Below are 26946 nucleotides of genomic sequence, written 5' to 3'. Positions count from 1 at the left end.
GAATTTTGAGGATTTTGAGAATTTTATAGATTGAGATGATGCGTTTTGGCACGTCCGATTTGAAGATTTCTTTTTTTTTTAGTACAATTAAGTAGTATTTTTCTTTTAAATTTTTTTTACTATTCATAAGGTTGCCATTTTTCATTAGATAATAATAATTAAATACTAATAAATTAATATAAATTATTAAATAAACATATCTCAATCACGTAAATTCTTTCTTAAAAAGCATAATTTTTAAAAAAATTTGTCAATTATTTTACAAAAAAATTCAAACAATTTGTTATTTTTATTTTAAAGTCAATCAAACTTTTATTTATTTTGAACCAAATAAACTTTTATAACCAACAGTTCATTAACTACTATTAATCAAAATAATATTTATCATTTTATACCCATATAACATTAACGTGTTATTAAGTTAACGAGTGAAAAATGTTTTGTGATTATATTATCATATATTATGTTTATGATTAATAAACATATATGTATTTGTATTAGAATTCTGACACATTTAATTAATCATGTCATAGTCGTATTTACGTATATAACCATTAATATTTTATATTTACAAGATACGGTCGAAACACATGAACACAAAAAATTAGATTTACATATAAATTATTGAAAGTTTTTATACTTCTTTAGCTTTTAAAATTTCTTTTATGATATTTTATATAATTTTCATAATCTAAAACTATTGAAATATTATATACAAGTTACCAAAATTTTAGATAATTTTTTAAATATATCATCCTTAAATATCTATATAATCATAGTAACCTAAATTATTGAAATATTATGTATATGTTACTTAAAGGTTATATTGTATAATCAACTTTAAAATATGTTTTATAATATATATATACATATATAACATATTTAAAAAGAAGTTTTAAAGGGACTTTCTCGATTTTAGAGGGCGTTTAAAAACATTGAATAGCATTTTCAAAAAGAGTTTGAAATTGTTCATTTAGATTGTAGAAGTATGAACTTTACGTGTGTTACATACATAAGTGTTTTATATTTGATCCATATACAACGCACTTGTCATATTCTAATATATATATATATATATATAATAACAAACTTAATATATGTAATAATAAATAAGTAAAAATAAAAAATTAACATATAAAGATACCTTGAAACTGAAAAAAAAAAGTTTATGATATAGAATGGAATCTTTTTATTTAAAAATATATTTAATCAATTATTTTTACAATATTAAAAATCAATACGTATGGTAAATCTTGGGCCTGCATGAGATTCGACCCAAACCCGTTAGAGCTCGGTCCATGTAACTTTAAATACTGAGTCAAAGAAACAAATTGGGCTTTCGTGAGCTATTCAGTATTTGTAAATATGGGCTTAATGTCCAATATCACATTATTTTGGGTTTTCTTTCTTGTTAATAGGTAATTTTTTTATGATATATATATTTAATAAAAATTCGAGTAAAATAATTTGAAGACAACTTCATGAAAAAAAAAAAATAATTTGAAGACAAGGATACATATTATAAAATAAAAGTAAAATTCATAAAAACTTGACGATATCATTCAAAAATAAAAAATTAGGGATATTAACAAATAGGCTATTTATTATTTTTTAGATATCTTAATTCGAATTTTATTATTTAATAAAATATTCTAACTATATATAGAACTGATTAATTTTTTTGAATTGTTATCTAATTTGTACTTGGATAGCTTAAATACTACCCGATCAATACTCATATCTGTTAAAAATCATTTTTTACGCGTATTATTAATGACAATAAAATTAATAAATTAAAATTGATTCATAAAAAACAATTACAGTTTAAAATCATATTTACAATAATTAATGTAATGAATTTTATTAAGTATTATATTAATTATAAAAAATTTATAAATAAATAATATAATATATATAATAAAAATTTAATATTAAAAATCATTATTTATAATAATTAGTTACATATTCTAAAATCATTAATGAAACTTAATTATAAAATAATTTAATCATACTTAAATAGGTCAGATAGTACAAAATATTCGATTGTAAGGTACCCAAACTACCCCTTAACATCGTTATTAAAAATAGTCCGTTAATTTAGAAATCCAAATCGGCCTAGCCTTAAAAGGAAAATAAAAATTTCCAACCATATCCAACAATAGAAAGTTAAAACAGCTGTATGTACTAAAAATTTATATACTAAAAATAGAAAGCAATATACCCAAAAAAAATTGGCAATAATTGGTATAAAACCAAAGATCTTTTCCCCTTACTTATCTGCTTCCCAATTCCACCTTTCAATTCCATTTGTATGTCCAAAATCCTTAGGCTCAGAGATGGCTGCGGCTTCTTCTATTAAGAAAACCCCTGGAGGCTTCATGGCTATGTTCCTAGCGACCCTCATATTGTGCCAAGGGTTTGCAAATGCCGAAGATAAGCAACCAACCTTGATGGTTATGGGCAGCGAAATGCCCCACGTCGGAGAATCCACCGCAGGTATGCCTCTCTATAGGTCAAGGTCCGATCCCAGTGTTCTTATACCCGAATCTATGGTCCGGTCAACAAGCTTGCAGAGAAAGCGATCGCCATAAAAGCCTCAAGAGTCATACTATACACGTCTCATTCAGGAGTGGAACCAAGAATGATGTCATTATTGTCATCATGTCTAAAATTTAATATATATATATATATATATATAATATGATTATTTTTATAATTTATTTTTATGTGAAATTATGTCACATAACAAAAAAATAAAATATCGATGATTTATGTTTGCTTACTTTGTGTTCTTGACGAATTTAAGTGTGAATTAATAAATATTTACATGATAAGTTTAAAAAATTAGATTAAATTTGATGGGTCAAAGATGATTGCTTTAACAAATTCATCATGGATGTGTGGATGATGATTGTATTGATGAAATTGGTGGTGGGGTTTTATCAATGGTGTGTAAAGGGTGGACATGATTATGATGATGTATCAAGATTAGAGAAATTGGTTGGGGATTATTATTATTATTATGTATATGAAATTGTGCTTTGAGTTTTGTAATCTTGTTCATACCTTACCTTTGTAATGTACAAGAAATAGAATATCAAAATGCTTGGAAATAAATCGAAAGGATTGATTGAAGTTTAATTTCCAATGAAGTTTGAGCAATGTTTGCAGGTACATGTTCAAGAAAAGATTCAATCAAAAGACTAATTAATTGATGTTGAATGTTACGTCAAATATTTCTAAAAAAATAGGTAAGATATTTCAATCTTATATCAGATAATTAAAAAGATTTTAAAAAGCTTATAAATATGACGTTGCATATCTTAATCTATATTACGTTGATCTTTTAAAAAAACTAATGATCGGTGACAAAACAGTATCAGAAGAGACTTTACTTAATTTGACAGAGTTAGCCAATTCCTACTTTGTTTGATGCTGTTTCAGCTACTTGAACATGTAACCTCCATCTCCATGTCAGAATGGAGCAATTTTTTACCATTTACAGTCAAGTTAATGGTCACCCTCCTATCACATGCAGAAAAAATTTATCTGACATTTTGCTGCAAATGCATAATACATTCAGTCATTCACATCTACACAGTTGGCCTTCTAGAAAAAGTAGACTTTTCATCACCACCTTGCATTTGGGATTGGACCTGACCTTTCAAAAATGTTGAAATTTCCAATGCCAAATCAATATTTCAATCTCTTTGCATTCCCATGTTGTTTTTGAGGCAAGCCTGGACTCTCCACTTTTCTATTCTTGACTAATGACTAAAAAAGTGCAGAAAGCAGATAAAAAATAGTCAAAGATACCTCACTCTAAGGTAAAAAAAAAGGAAAGAAATGGTAATCATTAGTACAAAGGCTTATAAAGGTGAAGATTACTTAGCCAAAAAGAAAGGAAAGAACTACCTTTTTCTATTAAACCATATTCTGTACTATTGATTCACATGTAATTTTGAGCTTTTATTCTATTAATTACATCATTGCAGATGCCTTTCTCATTTAAAAAAAAAAAAAAAGAAAACTGGGTTTTGACCTCTGTCTCACATTGAATTTGTTAACTGATGAGTCTCAATCATAACATTTAGCTCTTGCCCTTTAACATATAGAAACAAGATTCCTTCCAGCTTTTAAACGAAAGGAAAATCCCATTTGTTTACTCAAATTCTGAAGGTTACCAAGGAGGTGTCTTTGTCAAAGAAACCATCCTATAAATGTAAATAAATGCAGCAAAAATTCCTCTTGCAGTTACCCTTAGTGTTATTTTTCAAGCACCAACAGGTTTATGTTTTTTGGGATAAAATTTCACAGAGATACTAAGCATATAGTTTCCACACGGCTCTAGTGGCCAACAATAATTGTGACAACTGGAATTGTAGTTATCCCTGGCTAGATATGGTAGGAGAAATTTACTTTAGATCTTTGAGGTTCAACCCTAGTAATTAGGGTCTATTTCTTTTACATTAGTTTACTATCTATTAACATCTGAACTAAGACTTTAAATTGTTTTATCCCTTTTAACTAAATTTTCCATATTTTTCCATGTGCCTATCACAGGCAGCAGTCAAGGGTTGTCATGCTGGCGTATTTGGGGTCTCATATTTCTCAAGTTTTCACATTTCCATTTTTATGAGTCACTGGCAGACTGGAGCAATTGTCGTTGTGAGGACTGAAAAAAAAAGGGGGGGGTTAAGCAATACTTTTGGCATGGAAAAAGACCCTTTTCAGATATGCATGAACCTGGTAATTCCAAGGAAATAGCAGACTTTGACTCCCTTTGGGCTGTTCTTTTCAATCGACAATGAACTTCAAAATCTGCATTTTTTCCTCATTTCCTGAACAAATGTCCAGTTTTTCCACTTATATTCTCTTGGCAACTGATTAGGACACAAATGGTTCCGAAAGAAGAAAGAACAACAGCCTTAAAAAAAAAAATACAATTTGCTGAATGGCAATCAAAATTACCCTTTGTAGGCAGGGCATGATAAGGGGAAGATAGAAGATGGAATAGGGAGAAATATCATAAGCTAGTCACAATTTGGACTATACAGTTTCAGATTTTTGGACTTGGTATTGATAATGAATCAATGGACTTTAAGTATAGACATTAGATTAATACCTGGCATGACATATCTTAAGAAGGTCAGATCCCAGTTCCTGTACCAGTTCACCAAGGTGAAAGATCAATTTCTGGTAACTTTTTGACTAAGCCTTTTGGCCCCAGTCAGACCATAAAATATGAGAAAAATTATCCACATAATGATACTCACATATCACTAAATCACTACATCTTTAAATTAGGATAGCTGTCTTGACAGGTGCTTTTGATGTTTATTTAGTATTCAAACAGCCCGTTCACACTATGACTGCATATGTAAAACCTTCTGACCACTACGGCTTGTTCTTTCATTGCACTATATATATGTTTGTTACCAGTCCCTTCTCCTAAATCTTCTCTTCTTATATTTTATAGTTAACTGTCAAACTCTTCCATTAGTTTCTCTTTCTGTAAGAAGCAAAGCAGATTTTTCCTCTGCTTTCTTCTGTACTTCTAAACAGCAATTCTTTAGCTTTCCAAGACAGTTTCAAAACCATGGAACATAAAAAGACCCCAGAAAGGAAGCCAGAAGTAAGGATCCCTCCAAAGAGGGGTCAGATTAAGGTTAAGATGTTTATACAGCTGGCAGAGAAAGTAATTAGTTGTTTCACAGGGAAAAGAAGGTGATGGAAGTGGAAGCTCAGCCTCAACAACACCCCCTCCTAGCACCTACCCATCAGAGGGGCATTCAGGTGCCTGACCAAGATGATAAAGTCATCCAATATCTTTATTTCTTGATTTCTGTAACAACTAAATGAAGCTTTTCTTGCATTCTTCCTTCCCTCTCTCGTATTACCCAAGCAGATAAGCTTAGTTGTTTAGCCTCAGAGTTCAGTGTTTCTTAGTTGGGGTATAGGTGGAAGGAGATTGACAATGGATTTAGTTAACTTGGTAAATTATTGTTTCTATGTATGTTATAGGATTTCATGGCTATGGTGGATATTGATATTTTGTAAATCATGGTTTGGTTGCTGGTCTTCCAGTTCTTTTCTCAGTGAAATCTACACTATTTCTTTAACTTGGCTTCTTTTCCCAGTTTTGCAGAAGATGACAACATTTTATGAGGATGCAATGTTGCAGAATCCAACTGTTTCTTTCTTTTCATGTGTTCTATATCTATGCTCATTTAAATCATACAATGAACAATCATATCTGTTACTGGTGAATGTTTTCCGAAAGCTGCCGAAACTGAAAGATAATATACTGTTGTTGGATTCTGATGAGTCCATTAATTTTTTCTCCCCTTTTTCTTATTCTTCTTTGTATGTTTGTGCTGCCTAGCGTGACGTTAAAGGCAAAGATAAACCTTTTCCTCCATTTTTCTGGTCATTAAATGGACAAATTAATATGTTATTGTTGGAGGCCGGAGGCTGGTAGTAAGAAGATTTAGAATGGGCCACAGACGTTGATTAGTGGTAGATATGAACCAACTCTTGTATCAAATCAATAAGGAATATATACTTGTTTCTTTTCTTTTTTTTTTTTTTTGGTTAAAGAAGAGAAAGAAACCATGACTACAATAGATGGTTATTCTACTAATCTGAATATAATATTTTAACTACTTGATGATTCTAGGAGGATGACAAGCTTGGTAGTATATGTGACGCGATTAACAAGCAAAAACCAGAATCAGATGAACATTGGGATTGAGATAATGAATGGAAAGATTATACTTCAAGAGAGTATTGTCTTATAGCTAGAATGGAGGTGAGTCAATGACGAATAGAAACTTGGAAAGGTTCAATGAGACTATTCAGTCAATGTTGATGAAGTGGAGCAAGGTGCAAATCTCACTCTTTTCAACAATGGTTTTGGAATGTTTCAAGGAAAATCAATGTGAAATTGCCTCAAATAGTGATGGGAATGAAAAACCAAAGCAATCAACAAGCACAAAGAATGAGATATTGAAGGGATGAGATGAAAGAAAATCTAGTCCCTTGTATGCTAATTTCAGCCCTGATTTAGTAGATATGTAGGGTTTGGGGGTTTGGGGGCTCACCTTTTGGCAGTTAATGGAAGTTTAGATTATACTAAACCCCCCACCCAACCCCACTTACATAGAAAAAAAACCTTGGAATTTTTCCCCTTTTTGTATCTCTGCACATTGCTTAAGGCAGTATATATTATCAAATTCAAACAACTTTTGGTTGTGGGCTGGAAATATATCAGTCCGGGTTCTATTTGGTTTTAGTGTTGGGTCATTCTAAATCTCTACAGCTAAGCAGCTAGGATTGAGTGGGGTAACGGTGTCAGAAAGAAAGTACCTTCAGTTCATGAGATAATGATGCCGGAGTCTCAAAGAAAGACTGTCTGTACAAACTAACCTTGTACAGAATTTCAGACCCTGGTATAGTTTTCTCTACTATTATTATAATAATACTTTTGGTCTTTGCTTACCAACTTTGAAGATTCTATATTAGTGCATGGATTCTTATTGTCTGGATGAGAAAAAAGATGGGGAAAAGAAAACGACAAGGATAAATCTTCAATCAAAGTCCCCAACAGTGTGAACACTTTAGAAAGAGACAATATTTGGTCATCATCTGAACCAACCCATTCTTTTTTATAACTTTGTTAAGTAGTCATTAGCAGACAATGAATCTTATAGTGTTTTGAGCCTTCTGCTATTATATTGGGCTAAATAAATACTGAAAGATTGGTCTATGACAGTTTATGAGTAGGATGTGCTATGCTGCCAGCAAAAAATAAGAAAAACACCTTGTAAACATTGAGTTTTGCAGTGCCAGCCTGTGATAGTTGAACCTGTTCCTAATCATGATCCCAAAAACTTGCTATACCTCTGATGCAACCTTTTACAAGGTTCTGACTCTTCGTTTTTTGTGAAGTATCCATGTCTAGCACATAATCTATGGACATGAATATGGAGGTCCGACCCTCCATATATAAGGAAAAACTTAGAAAAAATTGCCTGGACCTGTATCAGACACATACATATCCAATACTCACCTCTGAATCCAAGTAACATAGACTAATATTACATAAGGATTAATATGCCAATGTTTTGTGGAATAAGTGGCCACTGTTTATATAGGTTTCTACATCAAATAAGGTACATGTATGTGCTTTGCAATGTTTTCTGTTTGCCTTCAGATAGAATTTATCTTGAATTGCTTTTATTCATGTGCTTTAGAGCTCCCTTTTTGGGTTCAATCCTGTCCCATTACTTATATTAGAAGCGGTAATCAAAGCAAATTTACTAAGGAAGAACAATCCGATGAAAACCAAAATTATGAGCTGTCTATTGCTTGCTTTTTTGTCTGATTTTTTATAACCCCAACAAAAAGTAGTACCATCTGTCTATTTTAGAACTCTTTTTGCTTTCGCACTCACTTGCATATGGTTCTGTCACTGCGTTGGCTCGTGAGTGTTGTGCTACCCCACTAGGATAATATTAGACCCCACTGAGTCCCTAAACTCCCGAGTCTCATCTGCACTTCTTTCTTATCTTTCTTCTTCCCATCTCTTCTGTTTCTCCCCTGACTTTGAAACTATTCTCATACCTTTCGCTTTAAGTTTCCACACCATCCAACTACTCTTTTTCATAGCAGAAAGCATGGATAGCAAAGTCACGAGGCCAGTGAAGCAAGAGAAATCCCTTCTTCCACCAAAGAGAGGAAGGATCAAAGAAAAAATATTTGGGGAAATTGTGGAGAGTCTGGGGACTATGATCACTGTCACAAAAGGAGGACAACGCTGGGCGAGTGAAGAAGGCAGCCAACAGAATCTCAGCAACCATGAATCCACCAGGAAATAGCAAATATTCTTATTAGAGAAGCTGCATATATTCAAGCAGGGTGATTAGGTAGTTGAGACATGGGGGAGGGAGAGAGAAAGAGAGAAGAGTAGTTAGCAATGGGCTGAAGAAAATATTCCTATATCTTCTTCTTTCTTTGTTGTTTCTTGACTTCATTGTAGAAAATGAGTATATGCATATATTAATTTTCCCTGTTTCTTAGTCTGAATGTTATCTCTATGTTGCATCTTAATGTTATTTGCTTCTGTGAAAAGAAAATAGCATAAACTTCCTCCTACTTGCTCTCTTTTTCTCTATCATTTGTTTCTTTTTTCTTTTCCACAAAGTTGGCTTGGCAGTTAGCATTAAAAACTTTGTTTTGTAATCATTAAAGGTCACATCAGTTATTCAAGGCTTGAATCTGCTTATCTGCAGTTCACAGTTTCATATGGTGGCAGGAAAAAGGATTTTAGGGGTGAAAATAAATGTAGAAAAGTGTACGGAAATACTCCTTTCCTCTGTTCTTTTCTGTCTTGATGGGATTCTTGCTTATCCATACAGGCAATTTCCTCTTAAACCCAGATAACTTCCCTGAAATAAAACAGTGAGGGAACAATTTCAACCACTGAAAAACAAGGGATTTCAGTCAAAATTCAACTCATTGCATTTATGACACCTGATTGATCTGCTCTATTTTGATTGGAATGGACCTTCAGGTTTTCACTTGGAATGACCACTTGAACATGTCTAACATGGTGAAAAAGGGTAGCTTAGGGGATAAGGACAAGACTCCCAATATTTGGAACCGAATTTTCTGGTTGAAATTAGGTCTTGTATTCAACTGTTATGCCTGCTTCTTTAATTTTGAGTAGTACACATGTTGAAGAAAAAAAACCCCCAAAATACACATGTAAAACACATGCATTTAAACAATAGTCCCTCATTTGTTGAGCCTGGAAATTTTATTGTGGAACAAAATGACAGAAAAAGTGACATTTGTTCCCTGTTGAAAAGAAATTCAATGAATCTGCTGCAAGTGGCCTCATTGAATTAAATATTCCTTTTCTTAATAACTCATTTACATTTTCTGAACCAATCCTTAAGATACTACTCAATGATCGAATCTTGTTGACTAAATCCATTCATTTGTCCTGCATAACTCCATCCCCTTGCTTTCCCTATGGCTCAAAGATGGAAAAGGGTTGGATAAGAACAAAAGCTTTCAAAGAATTTGAATTTGACCAGCTTTCCTCCATGGCTAGAATGTGACCACTCATCAAACTAGGATTATAAAAACAGTCTAGTGGGACCATTCATCTTGTTCAGCTTAAACCATGTGCACAGTTCTTCTCAAATGCTTGGAAAAGAACAGTAAAAGCTCAGTCTCAAGGTTGAATGAGATGATTCTGGCCATTGGGAAAAGGTTAAATAACTTACTTCTTCATATTGAGTTGGATTATGGTAATGGAATCTGACATATGCAGCTCAATCAAATTCAAAGTGTTGGGGAAAGGAGAAAGGAAAAAAAAAAAAGGGTTTGATCAAATCAGAGATCATTTTTGACATCAGTGTTCTTACATCATCATGCTTATATCATCAACATATCATGCATTCCAGCCCCACCTTCCTGGCATAACATGGCATGTCTCCCGCTCTTTCCGCACATGATGAAATAATACGATGGTGACTGCAGCAACCTTTGACTGTAATTCCTTCTTCTTTTGTTTCTTCACCTTTTTTTTCCCTACTCTTTGACTATTTTGGTTATGAATGGTGGGAAAGGTATAATCCTTTTAATTCTTTCCACAGTCAAAAACAGAAAAAGAATCATCAATGATGTCATAAATCATACATGCATAAGATTTCAGTTTTAGAGATAAACTATATGATTAATTAGGCTAAGGATTAATACATATATATATATATATATTGCTTAATCTTGTGCATTAGCATTAAGTAATGATAGAGCAAAGGGTGATAAAGAGAGGGTGCAAGTGGTAATGCTTTTTCTTCATTATTAGGTGATTGCTTGTTATTCTTTTCCACATAATTGGAATTTGAGAAACCCATAGTTTTCATATCTCACATCATAAACCTGCTTTTGATTTGAATGACTCCCAGAAGAGATTCAAATGATGGTTGAATTGACTGAATTTGATTTCCTTAGCTCGAATGCCAGTCCCATCCATCCATTGGATCAGAAACGGACTTTTTCAGGCCATTTGTCTTTTTATATTCACTTTCTTCATCTGAATTTTCTTTGGAACTTTATGATAATAAAAAGCTAACCTACCCTGAAATACAAGCCAAGATTGTCTCTTATCTTTTTTGCTTAGTCTGTATCAGTACTTATAAACTATGTTAGCCTTAATCCAATTAATGAGACAATAATGAAGTAATTAATTGAAGAGTTTTTTTAATCAAAGATCGATGAACAAGCCGATTATCGAATACTTTAACATATCTCCTCGTCCAAATCTTACTTGTGTTATTAATTTATATAAAGGATATTCAACCTTATACCATACATAAACATATACTATATATTGGCCTTTGCTTGCCAACTATATATAATTAGTAGATTCCATGGTGGTGCATGCAGCATGTATGGATTCTTTCAGTCTAGATGGTAAAAAAGAGGAAAAAAATATATAAATCTACCTTAAAAAAAAAAACCCTAACAGTGTGAACTGATCATAAAGAAATATTATTTTTGGTCATCATCTTATAGACAAAACCCTCTTTCAAACTCTATTTGATGCTGTCACTGCTCTAGCAAAAACAACATGAATCTTATTATAGGGTTTCGAGTCTACTGCTTAATTAAGTATATGATTAACTTTTGGAATTATTTTACTACTATAATTTCATCAAAAACAAGCTGTATTATATATATTAATTAATATTATTATTTTATGTAATAAGAGTGGGTTTTTAACTATTCTTAGAAGATGGTTTTAATCCATATACATTCAATCAAGTTCGTATATGAAATTTAAAAATTTTATTGTCGGTCTGTGTATACGTATCCATAATTTAAATCCCACTTTTCTCTTTTTGAATCCCTCTTTTTCTCTTTTGAATAATTGGTCCAAGGCCTCCAAGCTGATTTAACATGCTATCTTTATTTTGGGGAAATGCCATGATCTTCCCTCATTGCAGCCTTGTCTTATTGGCTGTTTCAAACATCAAAGCTGGTCTTTGGGGGAAGAAGAAAAGGAGGAAAGAAGGGGTTAGCGAACTGCAACTTGCATGCAGACAATTGTGAAGAAAATTGCTTCCAGCTATATGTTCTCTCTTTTAGTTTTTGTTGTCGGTTGAGTTCTACTTTTATCCTTCTTCCCCATTGATTCTTCCTTATCCAGACAAGTCAAACTCCCTATGCATTTGAAAACACATGTCTTAAAAGGCTAGTAATATTGCTTTACATTGAAGATAAGATCTTTGGGGTATATTTACTTAGCCAAAAAATACTTTGAAAAATCTATTGTCTATGTTCATTTGATCTGAATTTTGCCATGGAATTTTCTTTAAGTTAAAAAAAAAAATTGTGAAAAGATACCTTTGGGATACTAGCAAAATAGCCCTCTTAATATGTAGTAACTATTATTATAGATAATTATTACCATCCTTAATCAACCAATCATATGTCTAGTCTGTTGTTTTTGGTAATTTTTTCAAAGGTTTAGACTGTCAAAATGTGAACAAAAAAAAAACATATGGTTAAATACAACACGTTGAGGGATGTGATGGGGTCCTTGAATTGATTAATCCAAGCTGTGGAATTTTGACAGGAAGAAAGCTGTGGAACGTTCTTTGTATTTATGGCCATGTCTCTTTGACTCAAATTCTAAGGAATAATACTGGGATCCTGTCAACAAGGTTACAACTCCTCCTCCTTTCTAAGACTCACCAAAAGGCCAAAGGTTTCAGTTAAAGGTTCAGTCTGTCTCAGTAATTTTAAAGTTTAATAAGGGGTTAAATGATTAGTTATAACATATTTTATTAATTTTTTAATATTTTGTTTTATTCTTTTAATATAATTTATCAAGATGCTTACATGAATTTTTATTTTGATTTTAATACATGAAGAATATGTACATATATCATTAACTCAAATGCTTCAATGCGACAAGTTTTTTTGATATATTAAAAGATTTGCTTCGATACGACAGATTTTCTTAATATACTTAAGGATTTGAAAACAAATGTGTTAATGGCTCTACTGAAATTTAAGATCAAACTCCATTTCTTAATCAGAGTCCCCCTGTTGCTTGCTGCAAACTTCCTTGTAATTTGACAAGAAACCACTTGTGAAGAGAACAATTAAAACTTGACCAAATAATTGTTTTACCTCCTTTTAGAGGGTAAAATCCAAATCCCAGAGTAGGGTTTAAGAGGAAGATGCATTACTGTTCAATTAGGCTTAGTCATAAGAGGAAAAAATGCTTATACTATCTCATTTGAAAGTAGGAAATATGTACTGATTTCAATGACTTGACCAATTGAGTGTTCTACAAGTTGTAATCATGAAAGTAATTAAAAAAATGTGCTTGAAATGAGAAAGAAAATAACAAGGTTAGGTAGTCTTTACCAAATCTTTAAATTTGATTAGTCAGTGATTCTAGGCTCTAATGTTGTTTTAAATGATTGGACATGTACACTAACGTAGAAGTGGAAAACTTTGGTTTTGGGATTTGCTCATGCCTCATTGTCATGATTTGCTTATTGCTTGCATTTCTTTGACTTTGAAATTTTGAAAGGGTTGGATAAGAAATAGGAGTTCATGAGGGGATTGAAGTCTCTCAATGTATCAAAACAAGTTTTCAGTCAAAATTACACTCTCATCCCTTATACTACCAAAACCATGGGTCCAAAAATCCAAATAGAGACAAAAAAAAAGAAAAAAGAAAAAAGAAAGATAAGATTCCCTTGGAGTTCAAATTGTTCCGAGTTATCAGATTGAAGAAGGGAGGAATGAAGAAAGAGATTATGGAAAAAGAGAAGAAAAAGGATCATTAACTTTGGGGCTTTTGTTGGATTATCAAGTCTTATTAGTTCAATGTGCAAGGAGGTAGCCCATCAACAATGATTGGGTGGTGCACATTGTGTCATAACTCATAAGCCTAAGATTTGATTAACTGTGGTATCAGATTCAATAAGAGGCAATTCTTCATGAAACCATTTCAGTCAATGTACTAGCAAAAACTTATATTTTCAAGTGAGAGTACTTATAGCCTTTGATTGACCTATATCATGCAAGAAAAGCTCCAATTATGGGATAGACAAGTTGGCCACTATAGCCCAATGACTAGATTATGAGGCTCAACTAAGTTTTCTGCTAAAGACCAACATATCTTAATCAGGAAGAGGCTACAAGAAGCAAAACTTGACACTGCCACATTAAAGAGCAGAAAAGGTGCGCAAGAGAACACTTACCAGTTTCAAACAAAAATATTTTCCATTGCCGGTTAAAAGCTAGGTTACAAACTCTTAATCCTTCAAGAATCTTACGGCTGTTTACCACATGTTTATCATTTCAATATGACGCTGGAATACCTGGCTCCCGAATATGAATAGATGTTCTAGACAAACTAGCTTCAAGCTCATTTAGCTCATCCATATCAAGCTCATCATCTTCATCATCAAGAAGGATGTCATCAGAATCAGCAACTGCACTAGTTGCATTACTTGGCCCAGCTGCTGTTGAATCATCCTTGACCTGAAATTGAAGACAATGAAAATGAGCTAAGAAAGCATAAATAAGATGTATTTTAAATTGTCATGATGCTTAACAGAAGAAAACCCCCATATACTATGAGTTTCTACCCACTGTAAGTCAGATGATCGAAATAGCAGTGTTATCAGTTCAAATTCTAAGTTTGCAGATCCGATATAAATAACATATTCTGTTCCAATCCATATTCTCAAGCATTTCCAAAATCCAAAGAGCATCAAAGTGTAGGGCACCGATAATCAATACATGCATAGCCCACTACTGACTTCATGCCAGATGAGTGGAGCTTGTTTTTGATATGCTGTTCAACCATGTAGGATGTGAAGCAGTTTAATTTTTTCTGTTCAAAGTCCTACTGCCAATGACCTTTCAAAAAAAAAAAAGTCCTCCTGCCAATGTATGGTTAGAGTATGAATTATATACTAAAGGGTATCCAAGATTTCAATATGACGCACTACACTGTGAAACATTATAACTCCAGTACTCCACTCTACAAGTAACAACCCATGGTAATTAATGACCATGCATGTACACATGAAAAAATCTATGATGCATGCTCTTCTGTTCTGTTCCAAAGCAAGCAGGTATACAGAAAGCAGAGGAGAAGGTAGGTGATCGAAAAAGCTAGAGATAAAGACAAGCATGAGTGGACAGCCCAACACTATCAGGAAAAAAAATTGATAGAGATCAGAGGAAGCATTCATGTACTGGTCAATGCATGCCAACCAAAAAAGAAAAGTGAGCTGATATCAAAGTAAAAAAATGTATAAGGAAGACTCAAATAGAACCTTGAGGCTCTAGATTGCTGTAAGTTGGAATCAGAAAATTTAACCCATGGGGGAATAAGAAGGCCTTTTTCGTTTTTCTTTTTTCTGTTTGTTTGTGGTGGGTGGGGGGACTGAAGAAGGATGTTGATTTACCAGAAAAACAAGTTTCCAACTGCCAGAGAGTTGTCAATGATACTGAAAATTAATAGTAGAAGAATTACCTTCTGCTCAGCAACCTCAGGTTCTTCTCTCTGGTATTCCTCATATGCCTCAGCATCATCCACAAACAAACTTGCATCCAAGAGAAACAACTCACGACCACTGAAATAGACGAACAAATATATAATAACATTCCAATGTAATATTTTTAATACAGAGCAACCTGCAGGAAGATAATACCTCATGCGATCATTCTTAGCCCTCTCTGCTCGTTGTGCAGCCAAACTAGCTTCTCTTTCTTCCATCTTTTTCGTCTTCCATAGCATAAATAGCTCAGGAGTCATTGGAGTGGATGCTGTTAATTTTGAGCGCTGAAATAAACAGACAAACAATTAGAACAAGAACGAATATAAGCACGGAAAACAAGAAAATATTTGCACATATAAGCTAAAATAGTCCATTTATTGAGGGAAGAAAGAAAAAGGAAACTAAATGGCCATTGTGAGTTGTGATACATAAAAAATAGAAGCAAACTACAACTAGGCAAACTTAAGTATGATTTTTTTACCTGGTTTTCAATCTCTTCCTCGATAGAAATCTTCTCACTCTCTTCCTCCAAAAGTGTCTTCATCTGAGACTTCAAAACATATCCTGGAGGAAGAGCATGTCTGTAGTGACAATCTTTGCCACCATTTGGGCATTCCCAGAACCAGCCATACTGTTTCTTTTCCACAGCTTCCAGAAAGTATTTGCAAACCTGCACAGAGGTATTATAAACAATCAACAAATAATGATACATCGCCACATATATAACTGCAGAAAGTAGTTATCAGATCACAAACAATGAATCTTATTGAAGAACAGTAGACAAAATGTAATTTGTTAAGAATGGCTTGGGCAGAATAATGGCTGAACGTCACCTAAGGCTATTAAGCTCCAAGAATGATCTAGGGGATCTACTTTTCTTTCTTCCTATTGAAATCAGCCAATCATTATCAGCCAAAATTAAAATTAACACCTAATGATCATAATTAGTATAAAAATCTGAGCCCACTTGACAAAACCTAATTGCCAACATAATTTTCTACCTTCTAAGTTTTTGCCCTTAGTCACACTAATTCTTAGCGTCCAAAATCATTCTTTCATTGCTATCCTTCACCACAGGGAAAAAGACAGCAGAGCAGAAACTGTAAATGTCAAGATATGATTAGCCAAAATACCATCAACATCTTATGTCTATAATAAATTGAGCAGGAAAAAGATTACATACAATCTCAGTAGGCTTATTCTGGTTATACTCTGTTTTTTTTGATTCCACAACCTTCTCCAGTGTCTCCTGGTCCCAGTCCTCCATTGTTTCTTAAGATAAAAACACCGCAAAAAAATCATAATCCCATTGATACAGAAAAAGAGAAGAGAAAAAACAAACATGAAAAAAGGGTCAAAATATTGCATAACAACTAAATGTCTATCAGTATCAACTACCTTGATCACGCTTGTCACTGTAAATATCAATCTTCTCACCCTTCCGCTGAACGTTCAAATCGTGTGAAAACTTGCACTTAAAACCCTTCATACATTGTCCCACCTTAAAAAATTCACACACTATGGACTTGGGATCCACACCTATTCAACATGCAACTTCCATTATCAACAAAGCCAACCCAGTGTATAAATAAGAAACATAAAAACAACAAATAACTCAGTTTGAAAAAACCATCATACATACCTACTGGTACTTTTGGTTGGGTAACAGCAATTTTGAACAAATCATTTAACTCTTTCTCTCTTGCTTTCTCTTCCTCTTTCTTTTTCTGCTCACAACATCCATAAAAGGAGTAACCCAGTTACTATAATTATCAGCTAATTCTTTTTCCTAAATCAAAAAGGAAGAAAAAAATATGAGCTAATTTTTCATTCTACCAAGCACAACCTCCTAACTAAATTTCCAAGCTTTTCTTTAATCATAGTTAACAAATTTCCATCCAAATACACCCACTTTCAAAATCCTTACATTACAATTATAATTATAATTAATTATTCAGAATTGATTTCATTACTGTTTTTCCTACTTACTTTTTACTTCCTTGAAAGTTGCTAATAAATAAAACATAAATAATAAAAAACCAGAACTACATTTAGTAACGATGAAAACATTAACTAAAAAGCACTTTACATTCATATGTACTACTAATATTTACTTCAATATTCAATCTTCAAATAAGCAATTATTCCATATAAAAATAAAAATCACAAATTTTATTATTCAAAAAAGTTAAAATTTTCAAAACAAACAAGGAGAATTTAATTAAAAAAACTTTTTAAAAATAAAAAGAAGGGTACCTTAGCGGCGACTTTAGACGGGTCGGGTTTGGCTTGAACCGTTTGCTGGAGACTTTGGACATATTTCTGAACGTTTTTGCTTTTGTTTTTGTTCTTCAGACCGAAGGTTTTGTCTTCTACGATTTTTTGCTTCTTCGCCAAATCGGCTTTCGATTTCGCTTGCTGCTTCGGGGGCATTGTTTTGGGAATCGGCCAAAAAAAAATAAATTAACTAATTAAAATCAAAACGAAAAATTGGTGAAAGCTTGAAGCTTTTTTATTTTGCAGGGAAGATTAGGAAATAGGGTTTTAAAGAGAGTTTAACAATGGCGTGGAGATGGAGAAGCGACACAGGACAGAGGGGATTTTGTTTTATTTATCTGAAATGACGACTTTGTCCTCGCTCAAGGGTTATGTTAATGGTAACTGTTTGCTAATATGTGAAAAAAAAAAATACACACAAAATTGTTTATTAATCATTTTCATAAGTTTTTATTTGAAGTATATTTTTATGTATTTCAAATAGCGCTTATTATAGGTGTCACAAGATTATTATTTTCTTTCTCAAAAAACATCTACGATGTATAAATTTTTTTAAAATTTTTTATCTATCTCGTATGAAATTAAAACATTACACATATTTTTTTTGAAATACTTGATTTACATTTTTCTCTACTCAATTTAAACATGTTCTCATACCGTTGATCACTTTAGAGATGATTGGTGTGAATCGAGTTTAAATCAAATTTATTTTAATATCAATTTTTTTTAAAAAAAATTAACTTATCGAATCATATAATGTTTATACTTGTAAGCTTTTCAAAATCTAGCTTAAAACTCGACATAGGATTAAATATTTTATTTATTTCCTTTTAGGCGTCTGACATGACATAGGATTTTACCTATTTGAAAATTTAATAATAATGGAACACAAATTAAGACAAAAAAAAAAACTACAACAATTTTGGTAATTTTCACTTTTTAAGAAATAATATAATTAAACGATGTCGTTTTAATAAATCGTAAAATAACGGCCAAGAACTCCAGGGAGGATGAGAGAGAGCCACCAGCTTCAAGCTTCTGGTGACCACAAGAGTTTTCACTCTTCAGAGAAGGAAGGAAGGGGAGAGAGCTAGGTTTGGAAATGAGATTTCACGCAACGACGATTTCTAGGGTTTCCCAATTAAAAAACAGAGCTCCAGTTTTGTTTCAATCGTCTCAGCTTCGCTCCAACCACCAAAAAAGGTTCATTTTTTAGGGAAAAAAAACGAAATTTTGTTTAAAATTCTTGTTTGGTTCCCTAGAAATTGCATGGAAAATGAGAATGAATCAGAAATTTTGAAAATTGAGGTTGTTTTTTCAATTTCAGGTGTAATTTTGGAATTGCATTTGATATCGATGGGGTTATTCTTCGCGGCCGTGTTCCTATTGGAGGTTCTCCGCAAGCTTTGAGAAGATTGTACGGAGATTCTGGTACTATAAAAGAATTTTATTTTTTTGACTTTCATTACTGTCATGAATTTTATTTTCTCTGTATTAAATTTGTTTGGTTGCCTTCAAATGCAAGAAAATTAAGAAAAAGAGGAAAAAATAACTGTTGATCAGTACGACTAATTACTAATATATAGTATATTTTTTAATGAATTCTTCAATAGGTGAATTGAAGGTTCCATACTTGTTCTTGACAAATGGTGAGTCATTTTAAAGTGAGTCTAGTTTATTATTAATATTGATGGAACCATACAGGTTTGCATTGATTATAATATTTTACATTTTTAGCTATAATTTTATAAAATGATGCTAAACATATATAATTAAAGGTCTAAATTGGTGTTCTGGTAGTTGGAAAACTGTGAACTTATTCAGCATTATGTGGCAATCCAACTGCAATGCTAAATTTAACCTACGGAATATTTATGTGAGAGTAGTATAAGGAGTATTATATTATGTCATTGGTAAAATGACATGGCTGTTTGACTTAAATAGGAGGTGGTGTCCCAGAAACTAAGCGAGCCAAGGAGTTAAGTGAACTTTTGGGGGTAAATATTTTGCCTTCTCAGGTAGGGTGTAGGTGTTTTTATATGAATGTAGAGTTTTCCATGTTTTTAATGTTTGTGTGTTTGAAAAATGGATTGCTGACATTTACTTATGATGCAGGTTGTACAGGGTCACTCACCTTTTAGAAATTTATTGAAGAAGTGAGTAGATATTGATTCTGCATTGTATTTTGACTTACCACATGCTATCACTAGATTATCAATAAATGAGATCATGGTTACTTGAGGTGTTGTAATTGGATTTATGCAAGCTAACTTTGGATTGGTAAATATCAACATTTGCTTCTTCTGGGAATTGCAATGAGGATGACTTTGATCTCTTCCATATAACATGTTGGAAGAAAGTAGTTGGATTAGAGGATCAACTGTGGAGTAGCTAAGTTTCCAAAAATCTTAAGATTTCATAATTGTATCAGACATTATAGGTTTTTGTTCTTGATATAATTATAGTAGATAAGACTTGGGTGAATTGCGCATCATCTTGTTTTCTGAAAGATATTCTATTTTAACAAGTTTAGCATGATCAGTCTAACTGAAAAGGAGGAGATTTATATTAATTTCTAGAATGTGGAATCCTTTTCTTTTGCTTCTAGAGTTCTTTTCTCTTGAATATTGACATCATTAACTTATAGTTAACATACAACCTATGTGCTACTCTAGTTCTTTCCAATTGCCTTGATTTATTTAGATGTTCATGATAGAGTTTGCTGATATTTGTTTTTTCCAAGTCAGATTTGAGAATGAACTCATTATTGCTACTGGGAAAGGGAACCCTGCTTTGGTGATGTCTGAGTATGGCTTCAAGTAAGGGCTCAGTTTCATGTTTAGGTCTGGAAAAGTCCTGATTTCTGTTGCATAGGTTTTTAATTTTTTTGGAAATATATACAGCTAAGTTATTTTGGTGCTAGAAAAGTTCTGTCCTTGGAAGAATATGCATCTTACTTTGAGATCATTGATCCTGTATCTCAATATAAGAGATGGACAACTGCACCTGTGTCAGATAGGAAGACACCAGCAGTGCCAAGATATGATGTTTTCTCAGAAAGGATTAAGGCAGCATTTGTTGTCAGTGATCCTGTAGACTGGGGCAGGGACATTCAGGTGTTTCTTATTCTACTTTTGAATTAGAACTGTAAGTCTATGTGCATCTTCAAATCTCAACCAAAAGTGCCCTTGAATGGTGTACTTTCAAACTCTTTATTAAGCGATTTTCTTGTTTGGTTAATTTGATATTGCACCATAACTTATTCTGGTGTTCATGATATTCAATGTGAAATGAAAGCAAGTTGTGAAATTGTTGAATTACATGCTTCTGTTTACTTTACTTTAGAGAAAGAAATCATTAACAGAAATGTTGGAAACATTTCAATGATAATGTCTTGTTCGTTGCTTGATGACATACCCTTGTCCCAAATTTGTGAAACAGTTTCATGAAATCATTTGCTTTAAGATTTGAAAATGTTGATTTCATGCAATAATGTGGCATTTTGAGTTTCACATTTTAGATTAGATTATAGTTTGAACTGCATTGCTTTATGAGGACTTGGATTGTGCTTTTCCTAAAAGTTCTAATTAACCTCTACTTGTGACAGTGGAAAAACTTTAATTACTCAACATTCTATTAGAAATGATCTTGTCCTTCCACAACATCTTATAAATTGATTGCTTCAGGTGCTATGTGACATTTTAAGATCTGGAGGCCTTCCTGGAGATGCAAATAGAAACCAACCACCTTTATATTTTGCCGCGGATGATCTTGAATATCAGGTTTGTTGTTGTGCTTATTTATGTATAAGAGAGTTTCATGGAATGTTTCATAGGGACTCAGCGTTGAACCACATTATGCAGATGGACAGAGAACAATCCTGAATTCAAGGGGCTCATAATAGAACCTCTTTTCTTTTGCTTACAAATATCTGTAAACCGGAGAGTTTGAGATTTAATACATAAGGTTACAGGCTTACAACTGCCTGTGCCTATGCTGTGCTCTTGGCATCAAGCATGTTGATAACTATATTATTGACTATTTTAATGTAGTTACTAGAACTTCCACTTCTTTTGACTTGGCCTTACCCTTAAGCAAACTTCTGCTCTCTGTTATGGGATAGGATTTAATTCTTTTAATACTTCTCATTTTCCATGAAGTGAATTTTGCACTAAACTTACTAGTGCCCTGAACAGGCTGCCTTTCCATCTGAGCGTCTTGGATTGGGTGCTTTTAGAATTGCACTGGAGAGCATCTTCAACATGTAAGGTTAATGTCTCATTGCATTAGATAATTCACATCAAATTGAGAATTCAGCTTGAATCACCACCTGGGTTGTATATAACTCCGTTGGCTTTTTTAAATAGAAAAATGGAAATACATCTCCAGTATTTTGAAAAGAGAATTTTGTTTGAATATTTTCTGTTTGTTCACTACCCAAGTCAGGGAAGTGACTAAGACATTGTCATAGTAATACTTGTACTTTCTGGTGTGACTGTTTTTTCATTTCAATAAACTACGAGATCATTCTTTTTATCTAGTGAAATACTTATCCTTAGATTTATAAACTAAGTTGTAGATTTTCCAGTAAGAAGATCTGAAGAATGATCTCTTCACCTGCAGGCTTTCAATAAACTCCATATGGCAAAAGACTTGACGGATCATACATATAACCTCTTTGTAAACAGTTGTGTCCTCTATTACTACTTTTATGCTTGTACTTTTTGTAGAATCAACCCCAAAGGTCTAGAGTATGTATCTTATGGGAAACCAAATCCATTTGTCTTCAAGAATGCTGAAGCAATATTGAGCCAACTCCAGTCATCTTCTTGCATAGATCATTCTGAGAACAATGGAGTTTCTGGATCACATCCTTTTGAAACACTTTACATGATTGGTGATAATCCTTCAGTTGATGTCAAAGGCGCAAGGCAGGTTTGTCTACATACACCTTATAATTCCTCAATCGTGTGCACAAAACTCACAGACAGAAGAAGTCCATTCAGTTATGCTTTTGTTTGAGCCTTGAGGATCAAAACCTTTGTACATCTTTTAATTTCCAGTCCGGGCATCCTTGGTTTTCTATCTTGACAAGGACAGGTGTTTTCCGAGGAAAAGATAATCATGCAGAATTTCCAGCAAACCTGGCAAGTTGACTAATCAATCTTAATGCTGTCAAAAAGAAATCTGTCATACTTCTTTGGTTTACCGTATTAGAGGCTTCCCTGTTTGCTGTGCAGGTTGTTGACACTGTTGAGGAGGCAGTAGACTATATTCTGAGAAGAGAGTATAATTCTTAGCAATCTGCCCTTCTTCCAAGTGTTTATTCATATTGTCCTTAGAAACATATTTTTGGTAGAACCAAAGCTCATTGTCCCAACGAAATTTTGGGGTTTATTTGAATGTATTCATAGATACCACCATTGGTAATACTATTTTCTAGATCCAGTTTGACATTACAATGAGATTGAAGGGATTTTCTTTCGTAATTGAGAATAAATTCATCGTAATCGAGAGTTAATTGTAATTTATATCTTGTTTAACCATCGAAATCTGGATTTTCTCTTTTATTAATGGATATCTTGTTTTTAGAGGAATGTCATTTTATGGATAAATTTATTTGATAAAAAGTAAATTTATTTAATTTAAAATAAAAATATAAAAATTTAGTTGAATATGAATTTTATATATAATTATTATTTTAATAAAATTTTGACATATAATTAAAATTTTTTAATTACAACGATTTATCGATTTTGATTTTTAAATTATTTTTTATATAATCATATTTAAAAAAACATACTAACTTGCTCTAAAACAAAGGGTAAAGTGAATTCTGATAAGGTAAAAGTATTTTTGATTCGTATTAAACCAGTCATCTAAATATTTAGAAAAAAATAAAATAAAATTCTGAAGGTCTTAAAGGTAATTTTGCTTCTACCCTTGCGGTTTCAGTTCCTCGACTCTGCTAACTGGATAAGCCCCCTTAAAACTCCATTCCCCTTCTTACGACCAATCTCTCTCTCTCTCTAGAATGGAAACCGCTCTCCTTTCCTTCCCTTCATCCAAGCCTCCACCTTCCCAAACCCAAACTCTGAAACCCACAAACCCATTTTTACACTCTTCCAAACCCAAGTTCCCTTCCTTCAAACCCACCACCCCTTTCCCTTCCATCAAAGCAGCCATTTCCCGTACCAAAAAGGAAGAAACGGTTGAAACGGTTAAAAGCCAATTAGAGAACTGTTACCTTATAGCAGCTGTAAAATACACTGGTTTCACTGTTAAGCAATTCCAGGAATTACGTAGATCACTTCCAGGGTCATCCAAGCTGCTTGTAGCTAAAAATACTTTGGTTTTCAAGGCTATTGAAGGAACTCCCTGGGAAGCCTTGAAACCTTGCATGAAAGGCATGAATGCTTGGCTTTTTGTTCACAGTGAAGAAATCCCAGATGCTATTAAGCCTTACAGGACGTTTCAGAAGGAAAAGAAGGTTGAAAATGACTTCACAGGGGCTGTTTTTGAAGGGAAGTTTTATGGGCCTGGAGAGTTTAAGCAGTTGGAAAATATGCCTACCAGGGCTGAGATTTATGCTAAGCTTCTGGGAAGTTTACAGAGTCCTGCTATTGGACTTGTTGGGACACTCCAGGCTCCTGCCAGGGATGTTGTAATGATTTTGCAGGCTTATGTGAAGAAGCTGGAGGAGGAAAGTGGTGGGCAATAGTGGGGTTTTCAAGATTCTTTGGTAGAGGATGGAGATTTCTTGTACTTGTAAGTGTAATTTAAGAACCCCTCCTTTTTTTTCTCCTTGTTATATTTAAAGTGAGAATTGTGTCAATTGTGCTAATATGTTTTTATTTTTGTAGAATTATGTAAAATTGGGATTTGAATTGGTGATGTTGAACCTCATTGCAAGATAAACTATTTAGTGATTCTTTTGAATTTTGTCATCTTCTGGTGTGTTGGATTTATGGTTATTTCATTTCTCATTGTTAGTGCCTACATTTGATTTTGCATCTCTATCTTAGGAGCTCACATCTTTATCCCCAATGGAACATCCCGGTTGTTAGAAACTAGGACTTTTACCCTAGATATCTCTGGCTCAAATCTTGGAGATGGAAAGATGTGAGATTTATGAGATATAACAGAGAATTACTTCCTGTTTTTGTGTAGCTCAAACTTCATGGACTTCGATACGCACAGAAGAGAGAAAAATAAAACAACAATCAGCATTTCCTAGTGAATTTGGTTACTGCTGCAAATCTTGGTCTTGTCTAAACCAGCTCCCATGCATGACATTTCTTTAGAACTGAAGTTGAATGGTAAAGCTAAAAATTCAGTTACTTCATCTGAGGGTTCTTACTCCGGTATTTTTGGTCATTTATCATTGTATGCATAAATTAAGCTTGCTAGATTATGGGGAACTTGATCTTTTTCTCCTCAAGAAGTCTATTTCTGTCCTGGATCTACATGTAAATGGATCTTTTGAGATGCTTGGGCTGTCTTTTAAGTTAGTTAGATTGGAGATAGGCAGGCCTGATTTTGATTGATACCTGTTTTGTTCCTGAAATTTGTATCTAACAATTAGTACTAGTTGTTTTCATCTAAGCTCTTACAAGCTGCAGAAAGGAAAGGTTTCATTTGATTGAATGACTTAAAAGCTGTGTATCAGAATAAGAGAGTAGAAGAAATGATTTTGTTACTGAGAGTTGTGTTTCCCATTGATGTCAAAAGTATTTCAATCTGTTAATGGGGGAGATTTTTTCCAAATCAAAAATAGAGCTTGCACTGAGCATTATATTGTGTTAAGATCCCTCGTACCAACTTTTGCACGGATGCTTTGTGAATTTAAATTGCTGAATTTCTTCCCTAAAATTGTCTCAGAGATAAAAACAAGACTTGAAGAGACTTTCCTCCACCCTACTCATCTATCAACAGATGCAAAGGAAACCAAAAATCCTTTCCCTGTTACAGCACTTGCCGACCTCAATTGGATCAGAAATGTAGAAACAACCCTGCACATAGAGCTTTTCACCAACACCCATTAACTCCCAAACAATTGCCTACCTCTTCTTGATGGTGAGGCTAGTACACCAGCGTCACAGAAGTAGCCATGTCAAGAATCATTCCATACTAACCTCAAAAAGGCATCACTAGCAACCTGCAAATGCTGGCATCTTCTTGAAACACAAGTCCAAAAATATAACTGCCATTATTTGTAATTGTTAATGCTAAAATCTGGCTCTGGAGTCAACATTTGTGCTTAGCTGAATACCTGCAAGACAGAGGCTGTTAGAAAGGCTGGAGCTTGGCTCAACTATCTGACAGTGAAGTCAGAAAATATCAAGAGTGTAGTAAGAGAATGTATTGAGAGTGTCTGAAAGAGAGAAACAGGAGCCTCCTTAGCTAGGCCTATAGAAAGGGGTATGGAGATTGGCATAATGCCTACAGTGTCTTTTTTTTTTCCCCCACAAAGGGTTGCTTTTACAATCATTTCTTAGCTCGGCAATGCAATTTGAATCCACAAACAATTCTTGCTATATTTTGGCAGTAACTTTCTAACAAAACGGCACAATTTCAACAGGGATGGCCAAACCACTCCTCTCCCCCTCCCCCACCCCCCACCCCCCCCCCCCCCCAAATACTTCACCAACTTGGGGTCATCAACAATAAGAACAAACTTCTGGCAAGCACCCTCCCTCCACCTTCTTCTATCTGAGAAGCAAAAGGGACTCTTGTTTCAAGAAAGATGAAAGGGACAGATATTCGTAGGGATGGTAGTTTTCATGGTAGAACACATTTATACAAAATAGTACAGCATAACAACAATTAGAATATAAAGCATTTCTTCATTATGTTTGCTGATAAGAGAACAACTACAGAACATTGGTGGTGAAAGTCGTGCAAGTATGTAATTGCAAAGAAAGTTGTTGAACAACCTTGACAGGAAACAACATGCACTTTCAGCATTCTAGCAATTTGGAGAGCTATGGCTCCAGAAAAAGGAAAGAGAGTGAGAGCTGCACTGACAGGTCCTTGCAACAAATTGAAGAATGTTGTAAAC

General features: G+C 33.4%; 3 protein-coding genes across 4 annotated transcripts; 2 read left to right on the top strand and 1 right to left on the bottom strand.

Moving 5' to 3' along the window:
• LOC18586316 (zinc finger CCCH domain-containing protein 11) lies at positions 14230-18221 on the bottom strand. The gene is made up of 8 exons (XM_018128610.1): positions 17865-18221; positions 17251-17335; positions 17007-17147; positions 16792-16880; positions 16090-16278; positions 15762-15892; positions 15584-15683; positions 14230-14580 (listed from the first exon to the last, which is right to left on the bottom strand). Exons 1-8 carry the CDS (start codon positions 18039-18041, stop codon positions 14398-14400), a joined length of 1095 nt encoding a protein of 364 aa, XP_017984099.1. The 5' UTR covers positions 18042-18221; the 3' UTR covers positions 14230-14397.
• LOC18586315 (uncharacterized protein YKR070W) lies at positions 18898-23416 on the top strand. 2 transcript variants are annotated; one of them, XM_007009624.2, is made up of 12 exons: positions 18898-19088; positions 19213-19316; positions 19499-19534; positions 19830-19903; positions 20001-20041; positions 20633-20704; positions 20809-21001; positions 21572-21667; positions 22082-22149; positions 22616-22820; positions 22986-23032; positions 23126-23416. In XM_007009624.2, the coding sequence occupies exons 1-12, from the start codon at positions 18988-18990 to the stop codon at positions 23151-23153; spliced, it is 1065 nt and encodes a 354-aa protein (XP_007009686.2). In that variant the 5' UTR covers positions 18898-18987; the 3' UTR covers positions 23154-23416. The 2 variants fall into 2 exon arrangements, with proteins under 2 accessions (XP_007009686.2, XP_007009685.2); XM_007009623.2 differs by having other exon boundaries at positions 22949-23032.
• Positions 23852-25525, top strand: LOC18586314 (50S ribosomal protein L10, chloroplastic). Its single transcript, XM_018129722.1, has 2 exons — positions 23852-24653; positions 25056-25525. The coding sequence occupies exon 1, from the start codon at positions 23920-23922 to the stop codon at positions 24604-24606; it is 687 nt and encodes a 228-aa protein (XP_017985211.1). The 5' UTR covers positions 23852-23919; the 3' UTR covers positions 24607-24653; positions 25056-25525.

The sequence above is a fragment of the Theobroma cacao genome, chromosome 10, assembly GCF_000208745.1.
Source record: "Theobroma cacao cultivar B97-61/B2 chromosome 10, Criollo_cocoa_genome_V2, whole genome shotgun sequence".
Lineage (NCBI taxonomy): Eukaryota > Viridiplantae > Streptophyta > Magnoliopsida > Malvales > Malvaceae > Theobroma > Theobroma cacao.
The sequence above is the reverse complement of the archived record's forward strand: the minus strand, read 5'-3'. Positions and strand labels throughout refer to the sequence as shown.

What these genes read in the sequence shown, in the direction of transcription:
- LOC18586316 (XM_018128610.1), bottom strand. Translation starts at nt 18,041, where the DNA reads ATGCCCCCGAAGCAGCAAGCGAAATCGAAAGCCGATTTGGCGAAGAAG. An exon ending in CGTCTAAAGTCGCCGCTAAG is followed by an intron (nt 17,336 to 17,864) that starts GTACCCTTCTTT and finishes TGTTGTGAGCAG; the next exon opens with AAAAAGAAAGAGGAAGAGAA. An exon ending in CTGAGGTTGCTGAGCAGAAG is followed by an intron (nt 14,581 to 15,583) that starts GTAATTCTTCTA and finishes CTTCAATTTCAG; the next exon opens with GTCAAGGATGATTCAACAGC.
- LOC18586315 (XM_007009623.2), top strand. Translation starts at nt 18,988, where the DNA reads ATGAGATTTCACGCAACGACGATTTCTAGGGTTTCCCAATTAAAAAAC. An exon ending in TAAATATTTTGCCTTCTCAG is followed by an intron (nt 19,904 to 20,000) that starts GTAGGGTGTAGG and finishes CTTATGATGCAG; the next exon opens with GTTGTACAGGGTCACTCACC. An exon ending in CTGGAGAGCATCTTCAACAT is followed by an intron (nt 22,150 to 22,615) that starts GTAAGGTTAATG and finishes TACTTTTTGTAG; the next exon opens with AATCAACCCCAAAGGTCTAG.
- LOC18586314 (XM_018129722.1), top strand. Translation starts at nt 23,920, where the DNA reads ATGGAAACCGCTCTCCTTTCCTTCCCTTCATCCAAGCCTCCACCTTCC.